The sequence below is a fragment of the Nicotiana tabacum genome, chromosome 22 (assembly GCF_000715075.1).
Source record: "Nicotiana tabacum cultivar K326 chromosome 22, ASM71507v2, whole genome shotgun sequence".
In the NCBI taxonomy this organism is placed as follows: domain Eukaryota; kingdom Viridiplantae; phylum Streptophyta; class Magnoliopsida; order Solanales; family Solanaceae; genus Nicotiana; species Nicotiana tabacum.
In genome coordinates this window covers 7174146-7198307 of record NC_134101.1, presented here as the reverse complement: position 1 = coordinate 7198307, position 24162 = coordinate 7174146, and the positions used below count along the sequence as shown (strand labels likewise).

Below are 24162 nucleotides of genomic sequence, written 5' to 3'. Positions count from 1 at the left end.
TTTGTTTATTTTTCAGTGGCTCTTATATTTTTTATTCTTAGTTTCTTATTCAGTTAAAAATAAATAGACTAAACAAGTTATTAAAATTGAGGATAAAGTTACTATTATTTTTTTCCGTAGAAGCTCTTTTAAAATACACTCCCCTATGAAGGTCAAGGACTCAAGGGTAAAAATAAACTCATTGCTTTTTTCATTTAAAATAAACACATATTTTAAATAATATCTTATATATTCAATTTTTACTACAATCAAGGGAACACGAACAAAAATAATCTATGCCATATAATTTATGTACTAACTTATCTTCGAACCAAACGATTCATTAGCTATTAAAAGAATAAATAGTTTTACCAGAAGACAAAAAAAAGAGAGAATAAAATAGACTCCTTTAAAGGTCCGGTTTGACTCAATTTGTTTATGAGTCCGTCGGTCTCGAAAAATTGTTAGAGAATTATATATCTTTAGCCGCTCCCAAAATAATAATCGACAAAATATATAGTTTTCATATATACATGCATTACATACATACAACATGTATAATTTATATATTTATTTTTAACAAAAAATATACATAAATTTTGACCGACCGGCCGAGGCAGATCCAGAATGTAAGGTATGTGGGTTAACCTTTAAGGTTTTAGTATTGAACTTCTTATACTTTTAAAATTATGTGTTCATATCTATTATTTATTACTATTTTAGTGACTTGTTATACATAAATTTATATTTCGCGTCGAAAGTATTGAGTTCAGATGAACAATATTATTATACTGCATCCGCCTCCGCCAACCTAGTGGCGGAGCCACTCATTGGCAAGGGGAGTCAAATGACACCCCTTCGTCGAAAAATTATACCGTGTAGATAGTTTAAATATTTTATTTTTTTATGTATATATACTATGTGTTGGCTCCCCTTAATTTTTTCATATGCTTACTTATTTATATTTGACTCCCCTTAGGGAATATTCTAGCTCCGCCACTGCGCCAACCGGTCAATTTTGTATTTTTTCATGATCAGATCCGTACTCAAGTCTCGAACCGAGTCTAGAACCCATTTGTGATTCTTCTGGACAACTATGACGGAAATGTGTATTAAAAAAAAAGTGATATTTTTATATGTAGCGCTCTTTTAAAGAGCGCTATACTTTAACGAAATTTTGGCCGTTAAAGTATAGCGCTCTTTAAAAGAACGTTATATATATATAACGCCACGGTAAACCGCGCTATACAGGGCTGATAAGACAGCTATGCATAGCGCGGTATATAACCGCGCTATATATGTATAGCGCAGTTATATACCGCGCTATACATAGATAAATAAACGGTCCCCCTCCTTCTTCCCCACATTCGAACCAGACGCCCCCTCCCCAAATTCAAAATTCTTAACCTCCCCCCTCCCCCCAAAAAAAAATTCTTCTAAAAAAATTATAGTGGACCCCACCAGTCACACAAAAAGATAAGATTGTAGGTCCCACATCCTAGCCAAACCTTCTATTGTTGTGGTTTCCTCGTTTGGGACACAAATTTTCAATTCATTGACTTTCCGAAAAACATAAATCGAGGTATTCCGATTTAGTTTATGTCGAAACTCGTATAATAATGCATATTAGTTATTTTGAATGTGTTTCCATGTTGTTTTGTGTTTTTTTTGCGATTAAACTAGTATGTTATTTTTATCCGGACTAAGATATTAGTGTTTTGTGTCTGTTTTGTGATTAAAATGTATTTGTTATTTTTATCTAGTTTAGATTATTTATTTGCTTAAAGACTAGTGCCCTTTTAGCGTAGTAAAATGTAGAGCCTTTTAGCGTAGAATCCCTGTAGTTTAAGTATCTTTTATACTGATAGATCAAACACAAACTCTATCCATATGATAAAAATTAATTATTTAATTTACAAAACAAACATACAAAATTATAAAAATATTTAAATTGATACACATAAGAATTCAGGATATCTTGGTACTACTGAAATCAAATATCGAGCCTGGAACCCATAGGTATATATTATGTCCAATTAAATATGATAAAAATTAATTATTTAATTTATAAAACAAACATACAAAATTATGAAAATATTTAAATTGACACACATAAGAATTCAGGATTGCTTTGTGCTACTGGGCCTCAAATATCGAACCTGGAACCCATAGGTATATACTCTGTCCAATGTCCGTATGATAAAAATTAATTATTTAATTTACAAAATAAACATACAAAATTATGAAAATATTAAAATTGACACACACAAGAATTCAGGATAGCTTGGTGCTACTGGGCCTCAAATATCGAGCCTGGAACCCATAGGTATATACTCTGTCCAATTAAATATGATAAAAATTAATTATTTAATTTACAAAACAAACATACAAAATTATAAAAATATTAAAATTGACACACACAAGAATTTAGGATAGCTTGGTGCTACTGGACCTCAAATATCGAGCCTAGAACCCATAGATATATACTCTGTCCAATGTCCATATGATAAAAATTAATTATTTAATTTACAAAACAAACATACAAAATTATGAAAATATTTAAATTGACACACATAAGAATTCAGGATAGCTTGGTGCTAGTGGGCCTCAAATATCGAGCCTGGAACCCATAGGTATATACTCTGTCCAATGTCCATATGATAAAAATTAATTATTTAATTTACAAAACAAACATACAAAATTATGAAAATATTTAAATTGACACACATAAGAATTCAGGATAGCTTGGTGCTACTGGGCCTCAAATATCGAGTCTGGAACCCATAGGTATATACTCTGTCTAATTAAATATGATAAAAATTAATTATTTAATTTACAAAACAAACATACAAAATTACAAAAATAATAAAATTGATACATACAAGAACTCAGGATAGCTTGACCCTATCGGGCATCAAATATCGAGCATGGAACCCATAGATATATACTCTGTCCAATTAAATATTGTATAATTATAAAAAATAATTATTTAATTTATAGATCAAACATACAATTAATGTTGTTTAATTTACAGTAGACGACATGGACGTGCCGCCTATGTATCCCGGACCTGTCTCCGATGAGCTATTAGTGTTACAGGGCGATCATAGGTCCACCTACGTATGGGAGGGAAAGTTACTGGCCCAGACTCTCCGCGCCAGGAGAGTGGACGACATGTGGGATTTTATGAATGACAAAGATCTCCATCCTCGTGTAGTCCAGCGCCTGCGGGATACGGGCTTCTACAGGATTTTGGAGATCGGGCAGCTGCAGCTCGACCGGTCTTTGATCACGGCCTTGATATAGTGGTGGCGACCGGAGTTTCCACCTGCCCATTGGCAAGGCCACCATCACGCTACAGGACGTGAAGGTTTTATATGGGATGCATGTTGATAGACTACCCGTTGCACTGCCTCAGGCCATGAGAGAGATGACGCGTGGGCAGTATTTGGACATGCTGCAGCAGCTCATTGGTTTCATGCCACAAGATGAGACTGCGCACTCAGGGGCCAGTCGCATAAGTTTGATAGCTATTCGACAGCATTTGGAGATATTGCATCCCGACATCACCGGGGAGACAGATGATTTGCATATTTACTGGTATACGAGGTTGCTGCTGCTCCTTCTGTTTGGGGGGGTCTTGTTCCCGAACACTTTGGGGAACCTAGTCATCTTGCGATTTCTTCATCATCTTCAGCTGCTAGATGATTTACCCCAGTACAGCTGGGGTGCTGCTGTTCTCGCCTACTTGTACAGGCATCTGTGCCGGGCGAGCATGGGCACCCAGCATGACGTATGTGGATTTTTGCCGCTTTTACAAGCGACAACATATTCGAATACTCTATTCATTGCTTCCAATTCTATCTAGTCAAAACTTTTCATAAACTTTACGTCAACTTTGTATGTTAGGTTTGGGCCTGGGAGCGGTTCCTGCAGTTGGAGCCACCTCTACCACCATTACCTCCGGATGTACCACCTATGTTTCTCCCTCTAGCTAGGAGGTGGGTTCTTCGGCGTGGATATGTACAAGATTACGAGGCTCAGCATAATCTCCCCCTTTGCAGGGATGTGTTGGATATGCTGGAGGGTGCACATGTAAATGTATACCTAAACGTACTTGGTATAGCTTCACATGTGTTGCACATACTCATGTTTTCTGTTGTTATTTGATAGTTCATCTAGACGCCATACAATGACGACTTGATAGGTGGCCTGCCCGATTATTGCTCGGTTGGCCGACTGATTTGGAGCACTTCCGTCCCGCTCATGTGCCTCGATATTGTGGAGCATCATTCCACGGAGCGGGTACTTCGCCAGTTTGGCCGTCCGCAGTATATACCGAGGGGGCCTACATGGGAGGCCACACATTATCAGCGGGATGATCGTTCCAGGGTGGACGATGCATATGTAGCATGGCTAAAGGCGCATGTCCATACTTGGGACCGGCGAGCTGACCTGATTCCGCTCCCCCCCCCCTCTTCACAGATCCAGACGGAGACTATTCAACTCTATATGCCCTGGTACCGCCGCGTTACCCGACTTTTTGTCGGGAATCCCATTCATCAAGCTGGCGGTCGGTACGTTCCATACGCCGGGCGACACGAGGCCCTAGTATATTTTCTGTTATTATTAATTATATAACTTTAACTTAGTGTTCTGTAGTTTATATTTTATACGGTGTGCATGCTATTGGCCTACATATAGTCTACCAAATGGGACTGTAGATGCAACAGCATGCCGGCGAGGGAGCGACCGCTTTGTACGATTACGGCCGGCAGGTTGCAGAGGTGGCTGCCCGGACACTGCAGCGAGCTCGAGAGGATCAACGCTTGGGACACGACCCTGCTTATGTGGCGACAGAGCAGTACCAGCGAGGTAGGGGTGTCGCACGAGGGAGGGGTGCCCCACGAGGCAGGGATTCCCCTTAAGGTGGGGGTGCCCCACGAGGCAGGGTTGCCGCACGGGGTTGTGGTGGGCGGCGAGGAGGTGGTCCCCAGCAAAGGGGCGTTGAGTCCCATATTGATGAAGTTGATGCTGATCTGTCGGGTGACCTACATGAGCTGGCCGAGTATCCCACCAGCATGCCGTCATACAACCTTAGGATACAGCTCACTCCAGGGACTTCGCAGGTGACCCCGTCAGGTCCGTTATTAATCACGGGCACGGACCTTACCGGAGAGGATTGGGAAGCATACTTCCCAGGGTCATCGACCGCTGCTGAGGATCATCCGACCCGAGATTTAGATAGTGGGCGTCAGCTGAGTTATGGCTCATCATCACAGGCGCAAGTATGTTTTTATTAGTATTAAATTTATATTTGTTTTTTCTTTTCTCATTTATTTTCCATAACTTTATTAATTTTCTTATTAAGGCTTCATCTCCGCCCGTCATGGAGGCCCATTTGTGCGATGCTGACATGGCTGCGACGGATGATTATATTCAGGAGCCCGACGAGACCATGGTAAGACAATTTAAATTGTTGTGACTTAATATATACTTTCCTATACTGAGCTGACTTATTATTCTGTAGGTTTCTACTGGACCGACGACCCCTTCTACCGATCCTGCCAGTACCACTGATGATCATGCTGCAGCACATCCTGCTATAAAGAGACGACGTGATGAGGATGATCCTGATAGTGTAGCCGGACGGGATGGGATGCGCCTCAGGCCAGCGGCTGCATTGAAGCACACAGGCTGTGGGACACACTGATTTTTTTTTTTTTTGTATTTTATGTAAATAATAACAACAATTTTTTATATTTACATAATATGCGCATTATGTTTTTATTTCCCCGTTCGTTCTTTATTTTAATACTACAATACAAACACAAAATATAACAACTTAACATAATTTAAATTCAGTACAAATAATGAAAATACATGACACGGAAAACATAAAGATAAAGTAGTACACTCAACACATGCATGTCATTGTTTAGTCACTGCCGCCCATTATTCTCTGCTCCAACCACTTAAATTTCTCTTCCATCTTATTTTTTTCTAATTCTGCCTCTTTCAGTTTCTCTTTCAACTCCGCAATTTTTTATTTATATTCTTTTTCATATTCACATTGTTTTAAGGTCAAATCATGAAGATACTGCAAAGATCGTTTGTAGTATTCCTGCTTACAGGGTTCATCAATCCATACCTCAAAATTGCAAAAAGGTTCGTCGGAAACCCTATAAAACTTGTTCACACACATCCAGTAACGGCGTCCAACTTCACCATCATCCCAACAGTCATTTATGAAATATTTTTTACTGCACTGGCACCTTGGTACATAAAGGCGTTCAGACATTTGTTAAAGCGTTAAAAAAAATCTTGCTTTTATGGAAAGTTTTGCTAATGGTTATTGTTAAGCGCAGAAAATTACTAGAATGCGGCTGTTATTTATAAGCAAGGCAACACACATAACATAGTATTTAACCGCGCTATGCTTTGCGTGTTAAAGATGATTACGGATACAAAACAGTTTTTTCTCAGACGGGCAGCTTTTCAGTTCGACAAGACAATACATATAACGTAGTATTGAATCGCGCTATATATATTCACATAACGTAGTATTTAACCGCGCTATGTGTATTTACATATTTATCAGAAATTTACCTTTAACTCAACTATTTTTGAACTATATTTATCAAATATATTCACATATTTTTCCGTTTTTTAATCTAATACTATTTTTGATTACATTAATGGGAGGGAGAAATGTATTAATTTACTCAACTGGAAAATGTTAAATATCAATAAGATTTAACAACAATGGAAATATAATTTTATTTGATACATCTTGTAACATAAACAAAACAACTACTTATTACAACATAAACTCATTGATAGTTGGCCACATTAGAAGAACACCCACCACGAGCTTGATTACCACTGTCACCCAAACCAGCCGAAGGACATTTTCGATGGTCGTGTCCTGTTTGCGAGCATATACCACATTTGCGCGCATAAACGGTATCGCTAATATCCATTTGGTTCCATATACGCGTTCTCTTCTGCACCTGTAGGTGACGTAAATAGTCCTTGTTGCACACCATTTTAAATGGTTCCGACGGCTAATAATGCTCAGCACCCACTGGCTGCAACTGCCCACTATAGGTGTTTAAGTAAGCAGCAACACTATATTGTTTATCAACGTAGTTGGTTGGCCCTAAACCTGTATGTTGAAAGCACCTGATGGCATGTGAGCACGGCGTGTGGTAGATGGACCATTTTTCACAAGACCATAACCTTCTAGATTCATTTATGGTATGTACATTATTCCTCCGGTTTTGATGGATAGCTGTGCGAACTTCAAAAATATTTCTGTCGTGATCATACTGCAAAAATGAATTCCAAATGTGCTCACCGCCTGCATTTCTCAAATCTCTTCATCGGTAGTGGCATAAATTCAACACCCCTTTTCATAAATGATGTTGCAGTTGCAACCCTTTCAACAAACCTCTCCGCCATCTGCTTGAACGACATCCGCACCGTGGCAGTGACAGGCAATCCTCTTGCCGACTTCAATAACCCGTTGAAAGACTCTGACATGTTTGTAGTCAAAATTACCCATCTTCTTCCACCATCCGCATGCAAAGTCCACTTGTGAAGCTCATGTCGCATCAACCAATGATAAGCTCTCTCGTCTTCCTGCCTGATAGATTCCATGTGCCTCCGGAATTTATGCTCTTAGCGGTCTGTTGCTGTCATTCACATCAAATCATGCTGATCCTTGTTGGGATGTGCCTTCTAGAAATTGGCCTTAAAGTGCCTCACATAGTAACAGTGGCATGCATAATGTTCTTGCCATGCAGGCAAGTTCTCTACAGAACTTAAGATACCACCATGCCGATAAGATATTAGACAAATGCCGGAACGCTGTTTGACAACATGCTATTTTAAATGGTTCAAAAACAGCGTCCACGTCTCTTGGCTTTCATTGGCACAAATAGCAAAAGCTAGAGGAAATATTTGTCCATTAGCATCTACTGCAACGACTATCAATAGCTTGATATTATACTTTCCATAGACATGAGTGCCGTCTATGGATATTACCGGCCGGCAATGCGAAAAACCATCAATTGTTGGTTTAAATGCCCAGAACACGTAATTAAATATATATTCTGATTTTTCCGGACTCCGCTCAAGCTTCCATTCAACAACCATCCCGGGGTTAAAGTATTACAGTGCGATCATGTACTTGGGTAGAGCTGCAAATAACTTATCCCAGTTACCATAAGCAATTTCAAATGCACGTTTGCGCCGGAGAAATATCTTTCTTTTGGTAATGGTATGGCCATATTCCTGGTAGACTGATATAATGCACTCTTTGATTTTATACCTTATGGACGTTTCAAGGTGTGGAATAAGGACAAGAGAAATCAAGTCAATATCCAAGTTGTAGTGATTCTCATTGAATGTGTCCATTTCACATATGTGGTGGGAATATATTTACCCACTTTTCACAGACCTGTGTTCTTCTTGCTCGCACGCAGCATCCAATGACAACCCGTAAACCATCTGCGACAAACAACCTTGTATACATCCGGACTTGACTCCCATAACGTCATCTCACGACACTCTTTTACGCTGTACATTTTCGCCGCCCTGCTTAGGCGCACTTTATCAGGAAAAAGCATGCCCTTTTCAAGCACCGTTGGTCTAGAATCATCCCACATTGCTGTCCGAATTTCATCAAAATCCCTTGTGAGAGCATCCACATCCGGCATACTTGGCAAGTTATCAAGGTAGGGAACTTCCTTGAATGAAACATCACTTGGGACTCATACACTCTTGGTCTAACGGGGGGTGGAGCATACTCCCCCGTCAAATCAGGTCCTTCATTCTCTTTCTCCTCGTCACCATCCTCACGAGGGAAGGGTGTGTCGTCTCCGGAATCATCGGCATTGTTGTCATAATCACTGTTCTCTTCCTCACTCTGTGCATCTGCCAGATCCCGATTTAATATGCCGTCTTCGGGCAATTGAGTGAGGACAAGTGGTTCAACTTGCTCGTTTTCACTTCACAAACAACAAAATAATAAACTACTGAAATTAATAAATACTTTCCATATAGTTGTATTACTTCACTTACAAGTCGTAAGGTGTTGACATTCCTTGATGGATATTATCCTGTTGGTGATGACTCCCAGATAGACTACCATGATCCAACACACCAGAACTACGCATATTTCAACTGGGCGTGGGTTCATAACTTGTAAAAGTCATATCTGGCCAGTACTCCCTATGGAATATATGAGTGTTAATACAAATTCAATACAACAAAAATATACATCGTAACACTAAGAAAAATTAAAGTTTACCACTCGTCTTGTAGATTATGTAAAGCAGGAGAGAAATTATTTCCTCGCTCCTCATTCACCCGTGGTGATAAGTTTAAATCAGGGCAAACTATTTTATCCGGAACCTGTCCGGCAAAAACTGCTCCAGAATAATCACCCGATGACTGAGGGTTATCCCTACTATGCGCAACCTCATTATTGCGAACGTCTTCGACCTTGACGTACATTTCCAACATTTTTATCACAAGAAATTTCCGGTATTCATCCGGAGTCCTCAAAAAATCCCTCAAAGTTTCATCATCGTCGATGTTAAACTCAGCGTAACAAGCAACCCCTTGCGGAGTGACGGAATACGAATATCTTCCGGTTACTTTAAGGTTCACCGAACGTTTCCTCACACTCATTTTATTACATAACAACGATACCAATCTATCGTACTCCATTGTAAGTGGCAACTTAACATGACACTGTGGAGATAAACTATAGCTCACAGAGTTATTCGCCACTACAACCTCACTCACCAATATAATAAAACCCTTACTTTTCGCTCTTCAGACATTATGAAAAAATGCTCGAGAATTTAACAAGAAGAAAATTTTGAACGAGAGTTAGGAATATTTTTGAATGATTTTTTGTAAAATCCTAACGCATTTAAATAAGGCAATGCCTAGCTCGGTGGGCTGATTTTGTTTTAGGTATAACGCTCTTTTAAAGAGTGCTATACCCATTTGAATTATTGTTATGTGAGTTAAACGCATGAGACTTATTGGTGGGCCCACAAAACAGGTATAGCGCGGTTATATACCACGCTATGTATATAGCGCGGTTTACAGTGGCGTGTGTATATATATATATATATATATATATATATATATATATATATAACGCTCTTTTAAACCGCGCTATACTTTAACGGCCAAAACTTCGTTAAAGTATAGTGCTCTTCTTTTTTTTAAACACATATTTTCGTCGTACTTGTCCGAAAGAATCACAAATGGGTTCTAGGTGTCTAGTAACCCGGGGCCCCGCCACTCATTATGTTAAAATTTATTGTTTTGGGCCGGTTAGGTAAAAGTTGCCAGGAAAATGAAAACAAGTTGCATAATTTATTACTACTACTAATTTATCAGTATTAAATGCGCAGCTGGCAGCTCCCCTCCCTCTCGGTCTAACTTCCTCAGGACCTCAACCTCTTAACTTCGATCTCATCGACAGAAGACAAAACACGCAAAAACACAGCCCAACTCCGACACAACAAACCACTGATAACGTAAACCACACACACACACACACTTTTTCTCTGTGTGCAAATCTCTTACAATGTTGTCACGAGCGACATATCAGGGTAATGCCGCTATTGCAGATCATACTCATCGCTGTTCAAATCGATTCTTTAATTCGAATTCAATTTCAATTCCCCACAGAAAATCCTTTATTTCTTCTACTTCGGCAGCTCGAACCGGTCCGGTTTTGGCTGTAGCTACAAACGAGACGAAGAGCAAGCAGTTTACTTATGAGCCCAGCCTTGCGGATCGGTTAAGGCTGGGGAGTATGACGGATGATGGAATGTCGTATAAGGAGAAGTTTATTGTTAGATGTTATGAGGTTGGAATTAACAAAACTGCCACTGTTGAAACCATCGCTAATCTCTTGCAGGTCTGTTAGTTTTTCCTTTTTTTCTTTTTTGCTAAAGTTTGATTCTTTTTTTTTCTCTGTTAATTTATTCTTTTTATACTGAATATGAGCTCATGATTTGTCTATGCATGTCTATTTCTCGAAATCATAGATTTGATGGACTGCTTTATGACAAGATTGATTCTTTGTTGTTTTAATCAACTCTTTATTGAATATGAGTTCTTGATTTGTCAATGCATGTCTTTCATCTCACTTTTTCTTATTTTTCTTTGGCGTGCATTTGCCAAAGAATGATTTTAGTTTTTTTGGTTGCGCTTTTGTGTTAATCAGCTCTTTCACTGAATATCATGAGCTCTTAATTTGTCAATGCATGTCTTTTTTTCTCCCTTTTTCTTGTTTTTTTCACATGCATTTGGTAAAAGTTTTTGGAGTTAGTTGTGTTTTTTGTTTTCTTTTGGATTAGTATACTGCTTAACTTTATTTAGTTGCTTAAACATGCTCTTTTTTGCGGTCTCGATATCTACTTGAAAGACCAATTGCTAGACCCTCTTGTTAGTTAATCAATCATTAAACTAAGCCTCGAAGCAATTGGAAGAATTAAAAGAAATTCAAATGCTAAATTGAGTAAATTTTCTACTACTTCTGGACCATTAAATGTATTCAGGAATAAGCAAACCAGAGTTATTTGTGTCTGTATTTATTTTATGCGTTTGAGGTTGCAGAATGAATTAATCATAATTATTTTATCAACATGTCTTTGTTCTTGATATATTTAAGTAGTTTAATTTACTTTTATGAGTCAATCAAAGGGTTTGGCTGTATAATTCCTTTATATCGATTTCCCTCCATTGAGCCTCATTTCATTTAATACTTAATACCTGTCTGTTGAAGCAAATTTGGTTGACCCGTGTGCTTCCATTATCTAAGCTGTTTCCGTCTATGTTTGGTTATGGTTATTTGTTCTTGTTCTACAGAGAAGATGAACAAAATGTTAGCATAAACTTTAATTGCATACCAGGATCTTGAACATGATAATCTTACACAAAATCATACAGAAAACATACCTGAATCGTAAGCCATCATCGTGAAGCGGAAGCGTTAATTCAAACTGGTTTCTTGCCCCTTGCCCTAGCTTTCATTACCACCGTCTTTAGTGATGGAAGAGTGAACAAAAAAATACGGTAACCCTAATGGGTGGGAAGATGACCAATTTATAGAGTTTCTCATTTAATCTGGTACGTCCATCAAGTAACCGTTCGGACGGATGAGATTTGCTCATTAATTAAATATTAATTATGGGCCTTAAACTTATTGGGCCACCAAAACGTAAGAAAATCTTACATTCTCCCACTTGGCCCAATAATCACATAATATTAATATTTAATATAGGAACATTAGTTGCGCATAAACAAATCTCTTCTATAATGTCCACCATAAATACCACAATACGATAAACTTGTAAATATGAGTTATGGCGGTTATATATAATTTGTCTACATACTCCCTTCCATATACTACATCATTAGTAATTTATTGTATCAGTTTCATAAGCTATAAAATATTATGGTCCACAATAATGTCTCATTGAGACTTATCCTGCAACATCTCAAAACAATAACATGTACACCATTATGAGAAACAGGAAATCATTAATGTATATCAGAAACACGTAAATGAGCTCAGAGTGTCAAAAATCATAAATACAGCCAAGACCCATTCTATGTACATGTTCCTTAAATGTCTTTGGCTGTAAACCTTTCGTTAACGGATCTGCAATCATGAGATCAGTTCTAATATGCTCAAGTGACACTCTTTGTTTCTGAACTTCCTCCTTAACGGTAAAGTACTTTAATTCCATCAGCTTGGCACCTTTGGAGTACTTATCTTTCTTGGAGAAGAATACTGCTGCAAAATTATCAGTAAATTTTCAGCGGCTTGGTAATGGTGTCGACAACCCCAAGTCCTGAAATAAAGTTTCGCAGCCATAATGCATGAATTGTGGCTTCAAAACATGCCACAAATTCTGCTTCCATCGTGAATGTAGCAATGACAGACTATTTGACACTCTTCCACGATATTGCTCCTTCAGCTAATTGGAACAAATAACCAAACGTGGATTTTCTAGTGTCGATACATCCAGCGAAATCTGAATCCGAGTATCCAACAACTTCCAAATGCTTGGATCTCCTATACATGAGCATGTAATCCTTCGTTCCTTTCAGGTACCTTAAAACTTTCTTTGCAGCTTTCCAGTGATCAATTCCTGGGTTACTCTGATATCTTCCTAGCATTCCGACCGCAAAACTAATATCCGGTCTTGTGCAAGTCTGAGCATACATCAGACTACCAACAATTGAAGAGTAAAGAATTGATTCTATTTCCTTTCGTTCTACATCATTCTTAGGACATTGCATGAGACTAAATTTGTCCCCTTTTTGAATTGGAACAATTGTTCGTATTAAATCTCTCTAGAATTCTTTCGATATAGCCTTTCTGAGACAATCCCAATAATCCTTGTGATCTATCACGAAATATTTCTATTCCTATCACATAGGATGCCTCACCCATATCTTTCATTTCAAAATTCCTAGAGAGAAAATCTTTAGTCTCACGCAATATGCCTAAATCATTAGCAGCAACTAGAATATCATCAACATATAGGACTAAAAATATAAACTTGCTCCCACTGATCTTTTGGTATATACACCGATCAACGGTATTTTCCACAAATCCAAAAGATGTTATGGTATCATTAAACTTTATATACCATTGTCGTGAGGCTTGTTTAAATCCATATATTGACTTCTTCAGTTTACACACCATTTGACCTTTTCCTTTAGTTTCGAAACCTTCTGGTTGGTCCATATAAACTTACTCCTCGAGATCTCCATTAAGAAAGACAGTTTTCACATCCATTTGGTGTAACTCTAAATCATAATGAGCCACCAAAGCCATAATAATTCTTAACGAGTCTTTCTTTGAGACCGGTGAAAAGGTCTCTTTATAATCAATGCCTCCTTTTTGAGTATAACCCTTGGCAACAAGTCTGGCTTTGTATCGTTCAATATTGCCATATGAATCACGTTCGGTCTTAAAGACCCATCTACACCCGATTCTTTTAGAACTTTCTGGCAATTTAACGAGATCCCAGACTTTATTGTATTCCATGGATTTTAGCTCTTCCTTCATGGCATCAATCCATTTGTCAGACTCATTACTTTCTATGGCTTGTGAAAATGAAGCTGAATCCTTATTAAGACCAATGTCAAAATTTGACTCTAGCAAATAAACCACGTAATCATCTGAAATAGCCGATTTTCTAACTCTTTGAGATTTTCTTAATGGCATTTCTTGTGGTTCATTTGTGTCAGATATTTGTGAGTCAGTTTCTTCACGAAGTGTTTCATCCAAATGTTGCTTGGTGTTGTCAAAGTGTTCTTCAACAACTGGAACAATATTTGGTATTTGTGTGGAAGTAGGCACATTCGTGGGTAATAGAATATTGACCCTCACCTCTTTTATTTCCACACTTTGCTTTTCAATACTCCCACTAACTTCACCATTCTCAATGAATCTTGCATTACCGGTTTCAACAATTTTCGAACTATGGTTTGGACAGTAAAACACATACCCTTTAGATTTTTCTGGGTAACCAATAAAGTAACTACTTACTGTTCGAGAATCTTAGTAGCATACATGTTCATTCATATTCTTAGATTTTTATTACGTTGTGTGGTTTTGTTCGCCTCAGGTATTGTATTCCCTATTGCTATTATTTGGTACTACTTATCTTTTATCTCTCCTTTTTTCTTTTCTCTTCCTTCTTTCTTCCTTCCTTGCTTTCCTCCTCTTCTTCTTGCCCTTCCTGAGTCGAGGGTCTATTGGAAATAGCCTCTCTACCTGCATTAGGTAGGGGTAAAGTCTGCGTACAGACTACCCTCCCCAGACCCCACCTGTTGGGATCATACTGGGTTTGTTGTTGTTGTTGTTGTTACTGTTCGAGAATCTAATTTCTTTTCTTGTGGGTTATAAACTCTAGCTTCTGCTGGGCAACCCCAAACATGCAAGTGCCTTAAACTAGGTTTCCTTCCTGTCCACAGTTCAAAAGGGGTCTTTGGAACTGCCTTACTAGGAACCCTGTTTAATAAATATACAACGGTTTTAAGAGCATACATCCACAATGATTTGGGTAATGAGGAATTACCCATCATGCTCCTAACCATATCCATAAGTGTTCGATTACGCCTTTCTGTAACACCATTTTGTTGAGGTGTTCCTGGCATAGTATACTGTGCACATATGCCATGTTCCTCGAGGAACTTTGCAAATGGACCTGGACATTGTCCCGATTCATTATATTTTCCATAATATTCACCACCTCTATCTGACCTAATAATTTTCACCTTTTTATCTAATTGCCTTTCAACCTCATTAACAAACACCTTGAGAGCATTTGTTGCTTGAGATTTTTCTTTCAGCAAATAGATGTATCCATAACGTGAAAAATCATCGATAAAAGTGATAAAATATTTCTCTCCACCAAAAGATGGAACATCAAAGGGTCCACAAATATCGGTGTGTATAATTTCAAGAAGCTGGGTTCTTCTTGTGGCACCTTTCTTACTATGCTTGGTTTGCTTTCCCTTAATGCAATCCAAACATATAGTAAGATCAGTAAAATTTAGATTCGGAAGAATCTCATTCTTTACTAATCTTTCTAATCTTCCTTTGGATATATGACCCAAGCGTCTATGCTACAAGTAAGCAGAACTTTCATAATTCCAATATTATGTTGAACATTAAGAAGGGATTCAGAAAAACCAATATCGAGTTTCAATTTATATAAACCATCACTAAGAAAACCAGAACCATAAAAAATAGCATTCTTATATAAATTAAAACATCCATTTCCAAACTTTAAATCAAATCCAGAAACATCAAGTCTTGAAAGAGAAATCAAATTCCTAGAAACTGAAGGTACATAAAGAGTCTGTAATAGATCTAGGTGACGTCCAGTCTCCATGATCAAATGATAAGTCCCTATGCCTTCAATTGGAGCCTTCATACGATTTTCCATGAACAATAAATCCTTATTTGGATTTGTAGTTTGGATCGTAAGGAATCCCTGCAATGTAGTAGATACATGAGCAGTTGCACCAAAATCAAGCCACCAAGTATTATTAGGAACTTCTATTAAATTTGATTCGAAACATACAAAAGCACTAATTGTACTTTTCTTTTCGAACCAAGCTTTACGTTTCAGGCAATCTTTCTGATAGTGTCCTTCCTTGTTACAGAAACGACACGTATCTGCCTTATGTTCCTTCTTAGCATCCTGTGGAGCTTTAGCAGGTGCTTTCTTCTTCTTGAACTTGTTGGGCTTCACTTTAAGTCCTTTACCAGCTCCTTGACCCATGAGGTTTTTTGAATGACTCCCTTGTTTCTTAAGTCTTGACTCCTCCTGAGTAAGCATACCGGACAATTCACTAACATTCCACTTATCCTTAATAGTGTTATAGTTAATTTGAAAAGGTCCATACTCAGGAGGCAACGAAATAAATTGAACCAAGAAGGAATCATCCACTTTCATCCCCAAGGTCTGAAGTCTTGCTGCAATGTTAGTCATCTCGATGATATGGTTTTGCATACTCGCGACCCATCAAACTTCATGGTCGTGAGTTCAGCCATTAGTGTACCAGCGAGAGACTTATCTGCAGAACGAAAACGTTTTTCCACAAACTTCAGGTATTCCCTGGCACTTTCTGTTTGTGGAATAGTACTCTTAATGTTGTTGGCAATATTCATTCGCATAAACATAAGGCTTAGCCTGTTAGAGCATTCCCATGCTTTATGGAAAGTCTTCTCATCCGCACTGCTCGAATCAGTAATGGCAGCGGGCTTATCATTCAGCAGAGCCAAGTCAAGATCCATCACACCTAAGTGGAACTGGACTTGTTCACGCCATTCAGAGAAGTTCAATCCGTTAAACACAGTAATTGCGAATGAAGAGGAATAACTGCAAAATAGATTATACATGCTCACAAATCAATATGGATTCAACAAAATAGTTAAAGCATATCGCAATTCTCCTTTGGGTAAATACTACGACACACTATCATAATTTAAATGCCATTTAGTCTTTAATAGGTAATTAAATATTTTTAACCAAATATATATGCCATCTTTGGACAAACAATATATATTTGACTAAAGAATATTAATTTTACTCATCATATTCACTATTCATAGAATAATTGATTCACCTTTGGGTAAATCCTCAAGTTCTAGCAATAGTGAAAATTAATTTATCCACTAATTTTTAATTATAGGCATTTTATTAATTTCATGGATAAGCTATAATTTTATGTATGTATATTTTCATAAACAAACTAGTTTGGCCACTTTGGTGACTAACAAACTATATAACATAAGTGCACACACAAAATAGAGATCATAAGAATTTATGCATGTGAATACTTTAAACGGTCTAGTTTGATCACTTTGGTGACTAACAAACTATATAAACATTAATCACATACATAAAAATAAATAATAAATGACTTCACCGATTTAATAATCCAAAATATTATAAGAGATGAGAACCTAAATTAAATATCTCCACAACATATACATAATAAAGTAATCAATTTTGTTTTAATAAAATAATAATTTTGTGGAAGATATTTCATAACCTAATTCCTTTAAATATGCTAGAATTATCATCGGCGCCGCCTTCAAGGCTAAGGCTTCTCCATTCATCCTTATTTTATTATTAACAATAATATAGGACCTTTCAGATTTTGAAGCCCAAAGCTGCATAAAACTTTTTTTCATACTAACAGTACCAATCCTTATAATTTGCAGACAAAAAAACGTGATTCATGATTAGTAATTGAATGTACAAGGTTATACTATTCTTATTACTTAAAGCTATTGACACATTCAAAAGCATTCTTAATTCTCAGAACATATAACGAGAATAAGAGAAAGGATTTTCTCCCCTTCCTTTTAGGATAGTCACGGATAAAGAATGATTCCTTTCGTTTTCATTAGTGAAGATTATACGTTCAAACAATCCAAAATATCGGTATCATGTTAGCATAAACTTTTAATTGCATACCAGGATCTTGAACATGATAATCTTACACAAAATCGTACAGAAAACATATCTGAATCGTAAGCCATCATCGTGAAGCAGAAGCTTTAATTCAAATTGGTTTCTCGCCCCTTGCCCTAGCTTTCGTTACCGCCGTCTTTAGTGATGGAAGAGAGAACAAAAAAATACGGTAACCCATTGGGAGATGACGAATTTATAGAGGTTCTTATTTAATCTGGTGCGTCCATCAAGTAACCGATCGGACGGATGAGATTTGCTCATTAATTAAATATTAATTATGGGCCTTAAACTTATTGGGCCACCAAAACGTAAGAAAATCTTACACAAAATTATTACTCCTAGATTAGAACCATAAAGTAGAAACAAAGATGACGTCTTCACAAGTTTTCTATTATATCTAAAGAAGGCTTTGTCCTGATTACAACAACAACAACCCAGTATAATCCCACGTGTGGGGTTTGGGACTTTGTCCTGATTGAGACTTTTGCTTTCTCCACCTTAATGAGTTAAACTTGTAGCTTTTCTTTATCATTACAAGTTCTCACTCCCTCATCAATCATCATACCTTTAATTGTTTTTCATTTCTTGTTTGCTGCATTATTCATAAATGGGTCATTCTAGTATCTTACTGCACTAAGTATAGAATGTAGCACACTTTTAGCCTGTTTGGCCAAGTTTGAGAAATCAGCTTATTTTGAGAAGTACTTTTTTCAAAAGTCTTTTGGAGAGAAGCAGTTTGTGTTTGGCTAATCACTCTGAAAAGCACTTTTGAGCAATAATTTGTGTTTGGCCAAGCTTTTCAGAAAATACTTTTAAGTATCAATTACGAATAAAGACATGAATAGATTTACTTAATAGTTAATATTACAAGTAAATAAATAATCTTAAAAATTTGTTATTACAGGCAATAATTAAATCTTTTCTTTTTATTTAAGTAAAATATGAAAATAAAATTTAAAAGTACTTAATTCTTTTAATATAAGTTAAATATATTAAAAATTATTCAACAAATATAAAAGCATTCACCCCTAAAGTCACTATATATTAGAAAGCTATCCTAAAAATAATAAGAAATATTTATACATTAATATCCTAAGTATTAGGTTTAACGGTTATTTTGGTATATACAATATATTGTTAATGGTATTTTTGGTAAGAGGAAAAGTCAAAACTGCTTCTGCTTCTGCTTTTGGGATGAAGCTACTTTCTTCTTCTTCTCAGAAACTGCTTCTGCTTCTTCCCAAAAGCATTTTTTTCCCTAAAAAAGCTTGGCCAAACACCTCAAGTTAGAAAAAAAGTGCTTTTGAGAAAGAAACACTTTTGGCCTCTTGAGAAGCTTGACCAAACATGCTATTAGTAAATGATAGTTCCTCTTTTTCAAACTGAATGACAGGTTCAAAGCAGTGTTTTAATAGCCGGGGGCGTGAGGCGAAGCGCTTTACCCAACACGGGGCGAGGCGTAAGCCCCGAGACACGGGGCGTAAGTTCCATGGATCTTTAATTTATAATTAATAAAATAAACTTAAAATTATTTTTAAATCTAAAAATTACATAATTCTTTTAGAAAATTCATACAAACCACAAAAAATAAAGAATTATTTATAATTAAATGAACTAACAACAAAAAATATAGTAAAATAAATGAGATACATCTTAACAATAAGTCAATAATGTTCTAACCCAAATAACAATCCATATTCCAAACACGATAAGCAAAAGGCATCATTGATCATTTGTAAGAAAAAACAAAAATGAAATAAAATCAAACTAGTTCATGGCAATGATCTGAAGTTTTGAACTATAAAGACAAACATTATAGATGCCTTTAGAATATATTTTTTAAAATATGAGAGAGGTTAACGTTCTTCATTGTCTAACGAGGTTGGGGCTTTTTTTAATGGGGTGGGGACAGATTTGGGGTAAAACGAAAAAGGGTTTAAAAAATATAAGGGCAATTGTCAAAATTATCCTTCAATTGGTTAAGTTCCATTAGGCGTGAGTCTTGGTTCTAAGGCGAGTCTTGCGCCTAAGCGTGCGCCTCATCTCTTGGGGCGTGCACCCAAAGGATCTGCGCCTCTCATTAACGCTCAAATGCGTTTTACGTGCGCCCCACCCCGATTCGCGCCCTGGGACTCGCAACATAAACTCCCCTAAAAACACTGGTTCAGAGAACTAGAATTAAAATCATCCAATTTCCAATGTCAATTCAGATATGATACCTAACTTTTTAAAATACAACATATTTAATAACTGCATAGTAGTACTATGTCACAATTTTTTATTGTTGAAAATATTTTATAAATGTATGAAAAGATTGCTAGACTCCCAAATAGTAACGATGTCATATCAGATGGAACAGTGGGAGTATAAAAGTTTGGGGATTATCTTTTGCTTGCCTTCCTCTATCACTGGTCCTATAATTATCTTTTGGTTGTCGTTTCTTCTGAACATGCAATGCTTATTTGGGTTTGAATATACTTAAAATTCTTTTATGCAGGAGGTTGGATGCAACCATGCTCAAATGGTTGGATTTTCAACTGATGGATTTGCAACTACCCATACCATGAGAAAATTGCATCTCATATGGGTTACTGCTCGCCTGTACATTGAGATCTACAAATACCCTGCTTGGTAATCCTTCTTTACCTTTGCGATTGTTCACTATACTGGTTTATTTGACAAGACTGTTGCAGCCATGGTTAACATTGGCTGTGATATGGAACAGGAGTGATGTCATTGAAATTGAGACTTGGTGCCAAAGTGAAGGCAGGATTGGGACTAGACGTGATTGGATTCTCAGAGACTGCGCTACTGGTGATGTCATTGGAAGAGCAACCAGGTGTAGAATTTAGTATTAACTCCATATATAGACATAACAGAATGAATATAGATAACACTAAGGAGATAATTTTCTTGTTTAATGCACATCTCCAGGTGTCATAAAAAAAAATGCACATCTCCAAGTGGACATGTATGCTTCCGATAAAGCAGTTTTCTGGACTTGTGTATATTTGTTGCAAATACTTAACCTAGTTATTAAATACATTTCCCACAAAGGCGTCTTTTGGAACGAATGAATTCTTTTAGTAAAAGCTGAAAGGACCTCCAGGGAGTGTTGTGCTTCTAAATCAGCACGAGTCAATATGTTTACTTTATGAAGTCTGTAATTTGTCCGTCTTAATGATTTCTCTCTAGCATCAAAGTCACAGATCTCACTTTGATAATTTATAAATCCTTTCTTTTCCTATACTGCTTGACATGTTATTCTACAAATCTTAATTTAGGATGTTATCATGTCTGATTGCAGCAAGTGGCTCATGATGAACCAGGACACAAGACGGCTTCAAAAAGTAGCTGATGAAGTTCGTGATGAGTTATCAACCTATTTTCCAAAAGAATTGAGGTAAACTTATGTTCCTCTTTTTACCAATCAAACTAAAAAAAAAAATTATGTTCCTCGTTTTCATTTTTCTTCTTTCCCTTCCCTTTCCTGGAACTTGTAATTTCCTTAGTGTGTAAATTATTTTTGTTAAATCTAACTTTAAGGAGAAGTTGCTTATTGAACTTCTTGAAATTGCTATACAATGGTTGGAAATTTGGAATGGTGTTTGGTAGGTACAGCTTCTTTCTAATGGTAAATGAAAATGTAGCTGTCAAAATACTATCATAAGTTACGGTTATATCCAACACTCAAATGGTTTGGAGACATTACAGATTCATAATTCTTTGGATTTTTATTACAGATTTGTAATTATTACATCTATTTCTTGGTATTTGATGAATATTTTTGTATCTTAGATTGATTAATGGAATAGAAGAGTATAACACATAAATAGAAACTTATTCTTCTAATAATCATAATTTACATTAGGGCCTAAAAACCATTTGCTCCCAAAAACAGTTGTTTTGCTTTCTTAAAACAAAAAAACAAAAGGTTGTTTCTCAAAAACAAAATTTCCAACATATGCAAAACAAATTCTTCAAAAACAAATTCTTCAAAACCAAACTCAAACACACACACACACACACACACACACACACACACACACACACACACACACACACACACACACAGAGTGTCGCAAAAAGCAAAACCAAACTAAAACCAATCTGTTTCCCTATCCAAATACCACCTTAAGGTCTCCAGGTCTAGTTTGTTTGCCAAACTTATATTCAGTGTAGTTTAGACAGTCAGACAGTCATATCGGTGTCTTCTCTATCAAACCAACTCCAATCATCAATTTTACATTTTTATATCTCAGTTAAGTATTACACTTGAGTCAACCTAACTTCTTTTCCTGTTTGCTCACTATGTTAAAATTGGATAGTCTGAGGACAGGTGGCGAAAGCGGAATTGGATAAATGAACGAAATGACGGTCTTTTACTTACACATTTCCCAAATAACTTGAGGAGTAAGGAGGAAATTTTGGTCTTTCACCTCCCTTCCACCTTTACCAACTTAGGGGTCTGAAGAGTACTTCACTCTGGGGAAGCAAAAAAAAATAAAAAATCTGCCCCTTCCCCCTTTAACCAAACATATTTTAAATTGTAGATACTTCATAATTGTGTTATGTGTAACTTGTTTCCCTGTCTACTCTGTTGCATATGCTCTGCGATGTCACTGACCTTGACTTTGTCACTTGTAAGTTTGAGGTGTTGTATTTTATTGGGAGCAATGTTATTGATAACGGGCATCCTAATTCCAGGTTAGCTTTTCCGGAGGAGAACAATGGCAGCCTAAAGAAAATAGCAAAACTTGAAGATCCTGCTGAGTATTCCAAGCTAGGGCTGGTGGTAGGTATCATTTTAAAATCCCAAGTTCAATGACATTCTATTTCGAAACACTCAGGATGTCAGTGTGTTTTGGCAGCCACGCAGAGCTGATCTGGACATGAATCAACATGTAAACAATGTCACTTACATTGGCTGGGTTCTTGAGGTATGTAGCTGGTACCACCTTTCTTTTAAATACATGGATGTGGCCAGCCATATATAAGACGCAATAATTTTTCCTTTCTTCTTGGAAACTTCTTCAACACTGAAACTTGTGTTGCTCTTCATTGTGATAAATAGTTAGACGAGTCAGGAGACTTAGTCGGTGGGACTTTTTAAAGCCCATTTATCATTTGTGCTGTTATAGGAAGTTATTAGAAGTACGTTGCAATTATATTTTACATCTATGGATTACAACTTACTTTATTTTGCTGACAAATAACTTGTATATATGGCAGAGTATGCCTCAAGAAATTATTGATACACATGAACTTGAAACAATCACAATAGATTATAGGCGCGAATGCCAGCACGATGATGTGGTCGATTCTCTTACGAGCTATGAGCCCATTGAGGATGCTGCTGGTTTAGAGATTCATGGGGCTGCTAATGGATCTGCTACCTCTCCAAAAGATGTAAACAAGAGCTTCTTGCATTTATTGAGATTATCAAGCGATGGACTTGAAATAAATAGGTGTCGAACTGAATGGAGAAAGAAGCCTGCAAGTATATAAGTGTCAAAATGTTATATTATCTATTATAGCCCAAGTAATCATCAGTGGAGGAGCTCTTCTGTTTTTCAGTGTTTCTATCTTTTTTCTTGTCTTTCTGTAGTTTTTGATTGTTTCCCTTTTCTTTTTCTTGGAGCTTTGGATAGACTTTCGTTGAGATGAGGGCTTCATTGATTTGTACTTATGTTTTAGTTACGCAAATAGACAGCATGAGAAAAAAGTGTATTGTGTAATATGGTTATCATTGTTCTTATCATGTAATGTATGGCATGTATCTCCTGCTGGTATCTTCATATGTTCTTCTCATTTTGAGTAGTCTGATTTCACCATCACCTTTGTACATAAAAGATTGCTTTTCCTTGGAAGATAGGGATTGTATAGCCACTCTTCAAATAATAGCCGAAAAATGTATTTTTTTTGTATATTATATATATATTTTGTATGTTATATACATACAAATTTTATATATTTTTTCGGCTACCTATTGTAAATAGTTTTTTGGCGCTGGCTAAAAGTGAAAAGAAATCCTTTTAAGGGACGGCACGTGTTAAAAAGATTGTATAATCATAACTATTTTTTTTTTTTAACTTCTAAAATTCTTTTTTTTTTCTGCCGATAGATTGATTAAGCA

The 24162-nt window shown here is 36.7% G+C and overlaps 1 protein-coding gene across 1 annotated transcript; it reads left to right on the top strand.

Annotated features, from left to right (window-relative positions):
• The first annotated feature begins 10414 nt into the window (after positions 1 to 10414).
• Positions 10415 to 23869, top strand: LOC107790423 (oleoyl-acyl carrier protein thioesterase, chloroplastic-like). Its single transcript, XM_075243827.1, has 7 exons — positions 10415 to 10930; positions 20524 to 20657; positions 20752 to 20865; positions 21334 to 21429; positions 22734 to 22821; positions 22898 to 22966; positions 23259 to 23869. The coding sequence occupies exons 1-7, from the start codon at positions 10595 to 10597 to the stop codon at positions 23532 to 23534; spliced, it is 1113 nt and encodes a 370-aa protein (XP_075099928.1). The 5' UTR covers positions 10415 to 10594; the 3' UTR covers positions 23535 to 23869.
• The last annotated feature ends 293 nt before the right edge of the window (positions 23870 to 24162 follow it).